This window comes from Gigantopelta aegis, chromosome 14 (assembly GCF_016097555.1).
Source record: "Gigantopelta aegis isolate Gae_Host chromosome 14, Gae_host_genome, whole genome shotgun sequence".
NCBI lineage: Eukaryota > Metazoa > Mollusca > Gastropoda > Neomphalida > Peltospiridae > Gigantopelta > Gigantopelta aegis.
In genome coordinates, this window is record NC_054712.1 from 12447898 (window position 1) to 12460315 (window position 12418).

A 12418-nucleotide genomic window follows, 5' to 3' on the forward strand; every position below is an offset into this window, starting at 1 on the left:
GTCAGATTTCTTTCTGTAGTATGTGTATTGGTGATTAATATGTGGATACAGTATGTGGATCAGTTAACTCGAAAATGCTCGATGTAAAGGTATTTGACGTCAAACATAGGATTGTTGTGGTATTATAGCGGAAATCTTTGCCAACTTTTTGGTTGTCAGGAATTGCCAAAAAAATACATAGCTTGGTCTCTGACTGTAATGAGAGCGTATTTATGTCCAAATGTCCGTCTAGCTCTCTTACAGTCAGATTACTCGGGCTACATTTTAGCCTGATCCCAAAAGATTAACTCAGGCTATCTGCGCTTGCGCAGATCGTCCCGAGTGAGGTGCCGTTATAGGTCTCACTACACAGATGTGATCTGCCATTGAAACCCATGTTAAACTGCCCAACTTCAAGCGAAGATTGCCCATAGAACGGGTTCTCGTTGGCACAAATAACACACACCATTGCGAACATACATTATATAAGCATTTATTTTCACTCCAAAATTGAGAACATTTCCGTCTCAGTTTTTTGCTATAGGACCGCATCTGACTGTAGTACCGGTCCGAACAGGTGGTTCATTAACCGATTCACTCCGGCTGTCACTTGCGCTATATACCCATGTCCCAAAAGGTCGATGCACAATATTACAAAACAACATGGGCAAAATACAGCCAGAAGGCTTACCATTAAACATACATATTGTTTTAATTCTTCACCATTTCCTAGAAGTGAATATGTGAACCATAACATGTGTCACAATTAGGAACTATAGTGGACCATGATGAATGAACTCTCACCGCAAGTCATCTGTGTAGTGAGACCATAGCCTAGCCAACGAAAATGGTTCCGTTTCGGTAGTGGTTCCGTTTTAGCCTGATCCCGAAAGATTAACTCAGGCTATCTGTGCTTGCACTTGCACAGATCATCACGAGTTTGCCGCGAGTTTGATGTATCTATGATTTAAATTACCATTGCACCTATTGACTCCATTTAAAATGCCCGGAAAGTGTCATGTCCACTCCAAGAATAAAACTGCATTTTAAAACGCCAAAATAAATTACATTAAAAAAAATTATTACTAGTAATCCTACATGTATACCACGCAGCTTAGTCAAGGAAAAAGTTTTAACTCTGACAAACATGTCTACAAACTGCGAAAAACATTTTGTTGTGATTGAGTTTGCTTGGAAATGGTTTTGGAAATTTGGATTTGTGGGCTATGGAAAGTTTTGGAAAAGTTATGGAAATTTTAACAGCCCAAGGTGTACGAACCCTGATAAAAGATCCCTTGCTGCTAATTGAAAAAGAGTAGACCATGAAGTGGCGACAGTGTTTCCTCTTAATATCAGTGTGGTCTTTAACCATATGTCCGACCCCATATAACCGTAAATAAAATGTATTGAGTGCGTTGTTAAATAATTTGCGTATCCAGTGAATTGACCTCAAACTTAAATGACCATACATTTTAATGAACAGATTCTTTCACACTTGATAAATTAACTAACCGAGGTATGAGTCTCCACTAGAAATCAATACTTTGAATCTGGCATCAAATAGCCGATGATTAATAAGTCAATGTGCTCTAGTCGTGTGGTTAAACAAAACAAACTTTAAACTGTGTTCTAGTTATTAGTCCTTACAGGTCCAGCAGGACTATAGGTTTCATCACCGTTCTTCTGTCAGTCTGTCTGTTTCACTGTCCATATGTCCCAAATTTATACAGTTAAATACAGTTTTCGCAATGCCAGGAAATATTGAGCTGAAATACGATAATTTGTTGGGCCTAGTAAGGGACATATATTACTTTAGCGGTACTCTCAGAATACTTGTTAAAACTTGAATTGGTTTACAAAATGATATCACTGGTTAGTTAATCGATTTACACTTGATTGAGTAGACTTGTGTGTTTTCAGATCGCCAGGGTTGCCATGTTCTGACACAGGGAAATGTAGCAGTGGAGCCTGATGCGTTTGTTCTCGCTCCTGAAGACAGCAAGGTATACAGCATTGTTAGCTAATTTATAATACTTTGTTTTCAGTTACTGTGAAATCCTTTATCTTAATCTGCTTCAATATTTGTGGTTTTGCACCAAAAAAACCCCAACAACATAAAAACAACAACATTTCATTGTGTACTTAAATTTGTGGATAAAAAGCTATGACAAATTTGTATTTTGTTAACCACACTAGTTGTATGTTTTTTTATTTTTACTGATGAGTAATTGAGCCAATTGAACATGTTTACTTTTGTGTTAACAGACAATATTACTGAGTTCTGAGTTTGGAGCCTGATGTTCATAAATGGATGTGTTTAGCATTGTAAACGTATGTAGTTACACATGTGTATGGCCCTTGAATTTAGGAGATACGAAACATTATTGGCTTCGGTAGTGGACATGTATTGCTTCAGCAGTACTCTCAGAATGCTTGGTTATTCATATAGGATCATTAAACCTTGCATGCAGTTACATCAATTACATGGTGGTGTGTTGCGTACAATTACTAGGTCACTGTGACCTACTTTTCACAATATTGGATATTAAAGGAAATCCTATCTCGGCCATATGTTCTGGATTATTCATTAATAATACATTGAATACACTGAAAAATACTGGTGAGATATGCACACTCATTTGTACAGTAATGTATTAATTTAACTTTTTAATTTCTATATTGAGTGAACATTCATAACATTCATTCATTAATATGCAGTCAAACTTGTGTTACACCGCTGTCAAAGGGAGTATCAGTGGTTAACCTATTAACCCTTATCGTGCCGTTGACGTGTATACACGTCAAGCGTCATCACAATGACGTCACTTTGCATTGTTTTCATTTAAAAATCGTTTTCTAAATTAATTGTTGACATTTTTGTCAAAAACAAAGTAAAAAAAATTTCAATAAATAGTCTTAGAATGACATATCCAAATATTTGCTAAATTGCTGTTGTACATCATATGTTTTTTTTAAAAACAAAAATGACCCGTCAAATGGCGCGTGCTATTGTTTGTTATTGTTTCTTGTTTTTTGGGTAGCGGTTTCTTTTATCTCTACAAAGTTGTCATAATATACTATTATATATGAACTACATTATGACAGTTGCATTAAATTAGAAAAAGTATCACTTTTAATGCCTAAAAAAGGTACAAACACAATCAAATAATTGTAATCCGACGGCATAAACAGTCGTCGAAAAGCGCCATTTCCCTGTTTCTATTTATAAACAACAGGTCATGTGACAGCACATTTCCCGCCATACAATTTGACAGCAGTAGTACACATTGCTTGCATGTGTGGCTAACTGTTTTCATTAATAATTACAACGTGGTTACTTATACTACAGCAGACGATATTCTAACTAACTATGTTTACTTGAACAGTTACGTCGACTATATGATCGAAAACGCACATGTGCTCGGTGTTCGTCGTTGTTTTGTTGTGTTGTTTTTCTGCCAGTTTTTCCTTTTCAACATTCACATTAGTATTAATCACTACTGAGTAGATATATATTTGTTCTCATTTTTAAAAAATTAATTACAAACGATAGGTTACGAATATCTGCTGAAGTAGTCTGCAGAATACCGTGACCTACATTATTTTCAATAACCAATCACAAAACATTCTCGTTGCGTGTCACACATAATTATGTGGCGCCACCGGTTTTTTGTTTTTATTACTGTACCAGTCGCGGATCCAAGGATTTGGTGTGTGTGTGGGGGGGGGGGGGGGGGGGTGCCGTGCATGGCTTTTATGAATAAGCGTATATAAGCAGTGAATGTTTTGTAATAATGTTGTATGGTGGATGACAATCTTTTAAAAATCAGGCATGTGTGCTGGGATTTTAGGTAGGGGTGTCTGGAGGGAGTCCGGCGATTTCGCCACCGGTCGATCTCGCATGGGCGAGATAGCCGTAAATTCCATATACTGCTGGGCGAAATCGCCGTACTCTATATACATATAAGCAGACGGGAATGTCACGGTTTATTACAATAAATTGGTTATTATAATAATATTGCTTATTAGCATTTCACGATTTCAGTTTTATTACAGGGAAATTATAATTCATTATAACAGTTTATGTCTATATGTTGATTAGAATTCACTATTATTAGTGTTAATCGTCTTTAAAACGGTATGCACAGTGGTCACTGCGAGAAAACTATACTCACAAGAAACACTTTAACAGGCAAAGACAGAAAAAAAGGACACATCACATTTGATTTGAACATTGTTCGTATCATTTCATACAGTAAATGATAGTAATACAAACATTTTAAATAATAAAATTCCTCTTTAGTTAGATATATATAGTACGGCGATTTCGCCCAGCAGTATATGGAATTTACGGCGATCTCGACCGGTGGCGAGATCGCCCTACTTTCGTCTGGAGAGCGAAGTTTATAGGGGATTTCTGTAATGCTCTGCCGGAATATGTATTGAATTTTTTTTTTTTTAATCTGCTCGAGCAGGGACCGGAAAGGGGGTCGACCCATTCCCTGCACACATATCTGCAAATGTTATAAAGATAAATTAATCATCATGAGGTAAACTGTAGTTGTGTTGCACTATTGTATTTTGATAAATTTATTAGTACCAAAATCTAAAATTTGGGCGAATACGACAGAGACATTCGGGCAAATTGAGCTGGCCTGAAACCTTTTCATCATGTACTAGTAGTTCCAACATTTCTCCCACAATACTAGTTGTAATTAAATCCATGTAAAATTGTGTAGCGCTTCGTTTGAAACCCTATATTATATATAGCTGGTTGGCAATAACGCTAAAACTAATAAATGTTTTTTTAGTTGGTGGTATTTTCGTTTAATTCGGGCACAAATTAGCCTGCCCTTCTCCCTCTCCCACCCCTACAAAACAAAACGGGATCCCGTACGCTTATGATTAGTACATCAGGCCTGTATGGTACCAATTGGTGTGGATGCGTCGGGGGTATTTTTTTTCCATGCAACAGTTATCGACCGTTTTTGAGAACATCGACACGGTCCTTTTTCGTGTTACGCAACACCCCCAAAAAATTCGTGCGTTAACTATATGGACCTATATAAAATGTGAAAATTACAGTAGGATAATGGTTTGCAATAGATTCAGAGTAAGTAATCACGTTTTTTATTTTAAAAATACGGTGATAACAATTTTTTTTTAAATAACAATTAAAAAGAAAAACATTCCACGTACTTTAGCAGGGCGGACACTGTTGTGTAGGCAACGACCCGAAACATTGTTTTTGTTTCATAAATCGTTAAACAAATTATTTAATGCAATTAAAATGTTGTATTCTGGATGTAATAATCACAAATCATAAAACGATCCTATATTGTTGATAAAAATATCAAAGAAAAATCGCAAAAACTTCGAAGTGTAGTTGACCTATATTATCCAGATACAATACTTCGCGGGACCAACTGCCAGTGATTTCTTCTTCTTTCACTCCGTCAATAAACATGTAAGAAGAAGTTGCACAAATATAAATTCATGATTCCGATAATAATGTTTTTAAACATTTACTTGTGTGACCTATTGCGGTAGGGAGCACATTTTCTACGTCCGCTCGGACTACTGTGCGTCACGCGTTTCACGTTTTTGACTTCTCAATTTTTTTTTAATCGGTTCCAACTACATTTTGTGCCACACATAAACACATTCTGACCTCCCTCTCCAAGGGCCTAAGCGACAGAGCCCAAAATTTAAAAAAAAAAAAATATGAAGCGGCATAGGCCTAAGCGTACGGGCTCTCATTTTTGTTGGGCATGCAGGCACATTTCTGCCAGAGTTGAACGAAAATCCCTGAATCTAGATAACAACAATTATTATTCATATTAGCTTTACTGCCAAACAGCAGGGTCTCAGCTAACGGGTAGAGGCAATGGTGTGTGTGTGTGTGTGTTTTATTTTTTATTTAACGACACCACTAGAGCACACTTATTCATCATCGGCTATTGGATGTCAGACATTTGGTAATTTTGATATACTAGTAGTCTTAGAGAGAAAACCCCCAACAATTTTCCATTAGTAGCAAGGCATCTTTTATATACACCATCCCAAAGACAGGATAGTACATACCACAGCCTTTGATATACCAGTCATGGAGCACTGGCTGGAACGAGAAATAGCCCAGTGAGCCCGCCGATGGGAATCAATCCCAAACCAACTGTGCTTTACCACTGGGCTGCATCCCGCCCCTGGTGTGGGAGGAATGCATTTGGGGGGGGGGGGGGGGGGGGGGGTGTTGTTAAAATAATAGAAAAATAGTTTATTGATACTGATGTTTTAAGTATGTAACCTTCCTGAAATGACTGCAAAATGGTGTCTTGCACCTTCCATGCTCATTGGTTCATTGTTTAAATCCTAGTTACAGCCATGAACAGCTATATAGGGTTGCAAATGAATCACTACATATTTTTACATGGATTACAACTAATATTGTGTCAGAGTAAAATGATGGAAATACATGGTGAAAAGGTTTTAGGCCAGCTCATTTGCCCGAAATGCTATACCTGGATAGTATTCAAATAATATATAAAGGCAAATAGATGACCAGTGTATATAACTTGTGAATGTCCCCTAGGTGGGGATGGAGATCACAATAGTTATATAGAAATTGCATATTCGTGACCCATTTCCTTGTGAATTTGGTCATTCTACCCCTCTCCTAAAGGTGGGGCACAAATAGGGGAAATTAAGCCAATTATCGTGTCCAGGAATACCATACAAATATCAGTTTTGCGAATTTCGTTAATGTCATGTCACCCATCTCTTGTAAACAGCTGGGAGCTTATTATTACATCATTATACAGTGATTTGTATTCAAATAAATTCATTTAAAACATTTCATATGAGAAACGGTTCCTCTTTTTGCATTGGTTACCATGGTAACAGGATTAATTATGTTAATTTGAAAATGACAGGAAGTGAAAGGGCATATACCTTTTTTAAAATCTTGTGTCATTTGACAAAGATATATAAAGTAATAGAGATAGTATACATATTTTTAGTGTCTAGGTAATGTTGGACACAATGTCCACAAGTTACAAAAATGCGTTGTTGGTAGTATGTGCATTTGACCCTATTATTCAAAAATAAAATTGGCTGTCTACTTAATTCTTATTTTAAATCGAGTAGTATGGTTAATAGATCACACCATAGACTTAAATTAAAAGCAAAATATTAATTTTTAATTAAAATTTTCATAATTATTAATGAAAATATGGTATATTGAAATTTGCAGGTGTTGCCATGGTAACATAAATAATATAACTGACTATAAAATGTTAGCCTTACGTAGGTGGATATTCTTAGTATATATGTGTGTAATTTCATGCTGAAATGTCAACTGATTTTAATAATATTACCAGAAATGTATAATAGTTAATGTTGGAAATTATGTTCATAATTTACAAAAATGTGTTGATAGCCGAATGCGCATCTGACCCTATTTTTCAGAAAAAACGTGGTTGTCGACTTAATTTTTTCTTTACATCAAGCAGTATGGTTAATAAATCACAGCATAGACTTAAATTAAAAAAAAATATTAGTTTGTAATTAAAGTTTTCATAATTATTAATGAAAATATGGTATATTGAAATTTGCAGGTGTTGCCATGGTAACATAAATAATATAACTGACTATAAAATGTTAGCCTTACGTAGGTGGATATTTTTAGTATATATGTGTGTAATTTCATGCTGAAATGTCAACTGATTTTAATAATATTACCAGAAATGTATAATAGTTAATGTTGGAAATTATATTCATAATTTACAAAAATGTGTTGATAGCCGAATGCGCATCTGACCCTATTTTTCAGAAAAAACGCAGTTGTCAACTTAATTTTTTCTTTACATCAAGCAGTATGGTTAATAAATCACAGCATAGACTTAAATTAAAAGAAAAATATTAATTTTTAATTACAGTTTTCATAATTATTAATGAAAATATGGTATATTGAAATTTGCAGCTGTTGCCATGGTAACATAAATAATATAACTGACTATAAATGTTAGCGTTACGTAGATGGATATTCTTAGTATATATGTGTATAATTTCATGCTGAAATGTCAACTGATTTTAATAATATTACTAAAAATGTATAATAGTTAATGTTGGACATTATCTTCATAATTTAAAAAAAAGCGTTGATGACAGTATGTGCATTGCACCCTATTATTCTGAAAAAAATGGCAGTCTGCTTAATTTTTTCTTTAAATCAATCACTATGCTTAATAAATCACAGCATACACTTAAATTAAAAAAAAAAAGTAGTGTTTTATTCATGTTTTCTTAATTATTAATGAAAAAATTGTATATTGAAATTTGCAGCTGTTGCCATGGTAACATAAATAAAATAACCATCTACAAAATGCTATCATTACGTAGGTGGATCATTATGGTATATATGGGTGTAATTTCATGTTAAAATGCCCATGGATTTTAATAAAATTACTACAAATGTAGAACAGGTGAAAATTCTTTAAATTTAGCAAAAAGAATGCGGCAGGATAAGGGTTAAGACACACGGCTTGCTAACACAGGCTAGTTTATTATACAATATTAGAAGATTTGGGAGAATAAAAATGTGGCTGCTTAATAAAGGTGGCCACTAGAGCAGGTTTGATTGTACTTCCCTTTTTTTAACACCCAATATTTTCTTGTGCTAGTTTGTCATTAAACCATTTACTCGTTCAGTCATTTATTCTTTATACTTGGTTCTAATCATGTAGTATAATATGCTTTTTCACATCATACCTAGTAGGTCTTTAGGTTGCCTGGTCGTGGGACATAGCCTAATGGGTAGGCGTAAACCACCTGCACCGACCAGTGATCAGTAACTGGTTCAACAAAGGCCATGGTTTGTGCTATCCTGCCTGTGGGAAGCACAAATAAAAGATCTCTTGCTGCCTGTCATAAAAGAGTAGCCTATGTGGCAACAGCAGGTTTCCTAAAAAAAACCCTGTCAGAACGACCATATGTTTGACGTCCAATAGCCGATGATAAGATAAAAAATCATTGTGCTCTAGTGGTGTCGTTAAATAAAACAAACTTTACTTCTTTTTTTTTTTAGGTTGTTTCTATTATGGTGATTCCATCCGATCGGGAATTGTCCCTTTGTCGTGTACACAAAGAAGTGATTGCGTATATTTACTTCTTTTTGGGAGATGAGGTTTTGCGACAGAATTACAGACGGTAAATTAAATTTAGTGGTTGTTCGTAACAAAACCAACTTTGAACAGAAATAATGCCTTAGGAACAAATATATTTTTTAAAATCTGTGTCCAAAAAGCATTTTAGTGTTTTTCTTTCTCTCTCTGTCTCTCTGTCTCTCTGTCTCTCTCTTTTTAGTCCCCTACCAGGCCAACTGGAGGGGACTATAGTTTTCATCTGTCCGTCTGTCTGTCCTATATATAGTTTAATGGATGTTTTTTCTAAAATGCCTTGAGATATTGAATTTTATGTATAGGCTTTATCATATACTGTTACAGATCAAGTTTTACTTTCATGTCGATTTATCTATTTTTGATGGAGTTATGGCCCTTGAACTTAGGCAATGTGAAAGTTGTTTTTCGGACTTATTTTTTAGAAGGCTTTGAGATATTGAACTGAAATTTTGTGTATAGCTTTATCATGTATTGTTAGAGATGAAGTTTAACTTTCATGGCAATTTACCAGTTTTTGACAGTTATGGCACTTGAACTTTTCTGGAGCTTTGTTTTGCAATGCCTGAAGATATTTAGGTGAAATTTTGTATATAGCTTTATCATGCACTGTTTCTGATAAAGTTTAACTTTCATGGTGATTTACCAACTTTTCACAGATGTTTGACCCTTGAATTTAGGAGATTCAAAATTTTAATAGTACAGTTAATACTACCATTGGTGATAAATATGACCATGCTTGTTGCTAAAACCAGTTGTTTTATCTTGCCAATGTATGGAATTTTATTTCATCTGGTACCACTGTGTTGAGTAGCCTTTTGCTCGGAACATGTATGTGTCGTTTAAAACTAAGTACTACTATTGCATGCTAAACTAGGAGCATTGTCACAACATCCTGTTACATGGATCATAAGCCCTGCACAGTTCCATTTTCTTCAGTTACTATTTGGATGATGTCTTGTATTCATATATATCAGGGGTGGAAATTCTCCTCAGATCAGCTGTTTTCCTCTCATGGAACATTGCGTTTCCTTGCATTTTAATCGTCCTTTCCTCCAAAATGTGTCAGATGGCACAGATTTTAACCTAGGATATCAAGAATTTCTGGGATCCTTCTAGATTTCCTCTTTTTTACAGTCACCAATTCCCACCCCTGATTTATGGGTCATAAACTTATTATTACACCACCGTGTAGCTGTAGCTTTTACTTAGCTTGTTAAAGCTAACGAAACAAATGGTTTTAAATTTTATTTTTATTTTAGGGCAGTAAGCAAAAGGCTGTCATCAAAGGTGCCCTTGAAACATTCTGCTGTACAAAGAGTTGATTTTGGCATCGTGTATATGGGCGAACATTCACAGACAGAAGGTGAGAATTAATTTTCAGGGTGGTGGGAGGGGCTTGGCCCAGAGTTAAAGCACTTGTCTGATCTGCAATCGGTCTGGGATTGACTGGTAACTCAAAGACTGTCGTGGGTCGGGATGTAGCCCAGTGATAAAGTGCTCACTCAATGCGTGGTCGGTCTGGGATTGACTGGTAACTCAAAGACTGTCGTGGGTCGGGATGTAGCCCAGTGATAAAGTGCTCGCTCAATGCGCGGTTGGTCTGGGATTGACTGGTAACTCAAAGACTGTCGTGGGTCGGGATGTAGCCCAGTGATAAAGTGCTCGCTCAATGCGCGGTTGGTCTGGGATTGACTGGTAACTCAAAGACTGTCGTGGGTCGGGATGTAGCCCAGTGATAAAGTGCTCGCTCAATGCGCGGTCGGTCTGGGATTGACTGGTAACTCAAAGACTGTCGTGGGTCGGGATGTAGCCCAGTGATAAAGTGCTCGCTCAATGCGCGGTCGGTCTGGGATCGATCCCCTTTGGTGGGCCCATTGGGCTATTTCTCGTTCCAGCCAGTGAACCACGACTGGTATATTGAAGGCTGTGGTATGTACTATCCTGTCTGGGATGGTGCATATAAAAGATCCCTTGCTGCTAATTGAAAAGAGTAGCCCATGAAGTAGCAACGGCAGGTTTTCTCTTAATATCTGTGTGGTCCTTAACCATATGTCTGACGCCGTATAACTAAATAAAAAGTCTCGAGTGCGGCGTTAAATAAAACATTACTTTCTTTTTCTTTCAAAGACTGTCGTATGTGTTGTCTTGTCTGTGGGCTAGTACCAACATTAAAATGACCAGAAACACTTTCAGTATATAGGCACTGCTAACCTAAATGTATTGCATGTGTAATCATAGTCCATTAGGAAATTATAATTAAAATGCACCCAAAACAAAAAAATTGGCATCTATTTGGATATGACGTAAATACAAGTAATACAATGTTCACTGACCTTTACTTTACGATACACTGTTCAGGCACCATGTTTTTCAGGGGCACTCAAAAGTGTTCCAATGAACTTCATTTGTATTTTACAGTACCATAAACATATGTACATGTAGGCAACATTTGTATTGATATCAATTTGGATATTGGTTCCTTCCAGTCAAGTCCAACGTTACGGTCTCGAAAATTACAATACTCTAGGGTATGTTCAGTGGCAGCATAATTGCAACAGTCTCTTTCATAAATTTGTTTGTCGTGCTGTGACAATTCTGTATGGATGTGCCTGAATATTCCGAGGAGCTGCGTAAGTTTGTAAGATAATTATAACAAGGAAATGTTTACAAGTTACAACACACTTAACACATTTTATTTACGGTTATATGGCATCGGACATATGGTTAAGAACCACATCATGGGCTACTCTTTTTTTGATTAGCAGCTAAGAATCTTTTATATGCACCCTCCCACAGACAGGATAGCACATACCACGGCCTTTGTTACACCATTTGTGGAACACTGGCTGGAAAAAAAATAGCCCAATGGGCCCACCGATGGGAATCGATCCTAGATGGATTGTGCATCAGTCGAGCGTTGTACCACTGAGCGACGTCCCACCTCTATAATTATAAGAATGCCTGAGACGATGCTTGTCGAGTCCGAGTTGTACTTTTTTTTGGACACATTTTTGCTTGTCTTTACTAAGCAGACAAAGGTGGGATAAAAAGTAAAATTATTTTAGACTCTTAACCGCCCACCCCCCAAAAAAAATATGAGTGGAATGTAGCCCAGTGGTAAAGTGCTTGCCTGATGTACGGTCGGTCTAAGATCGATCCCCATTGGACTATTTCTTGTTCCAGCCCAGTGCACAATGACTGGTATATCAAAGGCCAGGGTTTGTGCTATCCTGTTTGTGGGACGGTGCATATAAAAGATCCCT

General features: G+C 36.4%; 1 protein-coding gene across 3 annotated transcripts in view; it reads left to right on the forward strand.

Moving 5' to 3' along the window:
* The window catches only part of LOC121388118 (centrosomal protein of 192 kDa-like), a 119930-nt gene that overhangs the window by 79394 nt on the left and 28118 nt on the right, over positions 1-12418 (forward strand). For all 3 annotated transcript variants that reach the window (XM_041519343.1, XM_041519340.1, XM_041519342.1), the window contains 3 exons: positions 1900-1982; positions 9062-9183; positions 10415-10518. In XM_041519343.1, the coding sequence (XP_041375277.1) occupies positions 1900-1982; positions 9062-9183; positions 10415-10518 (309 nt within the window). The remainder of the gene's footprint in view (positions 1-1899; positions 1983-9061; positions 9184-10414; positions 10519-12418) is intronic.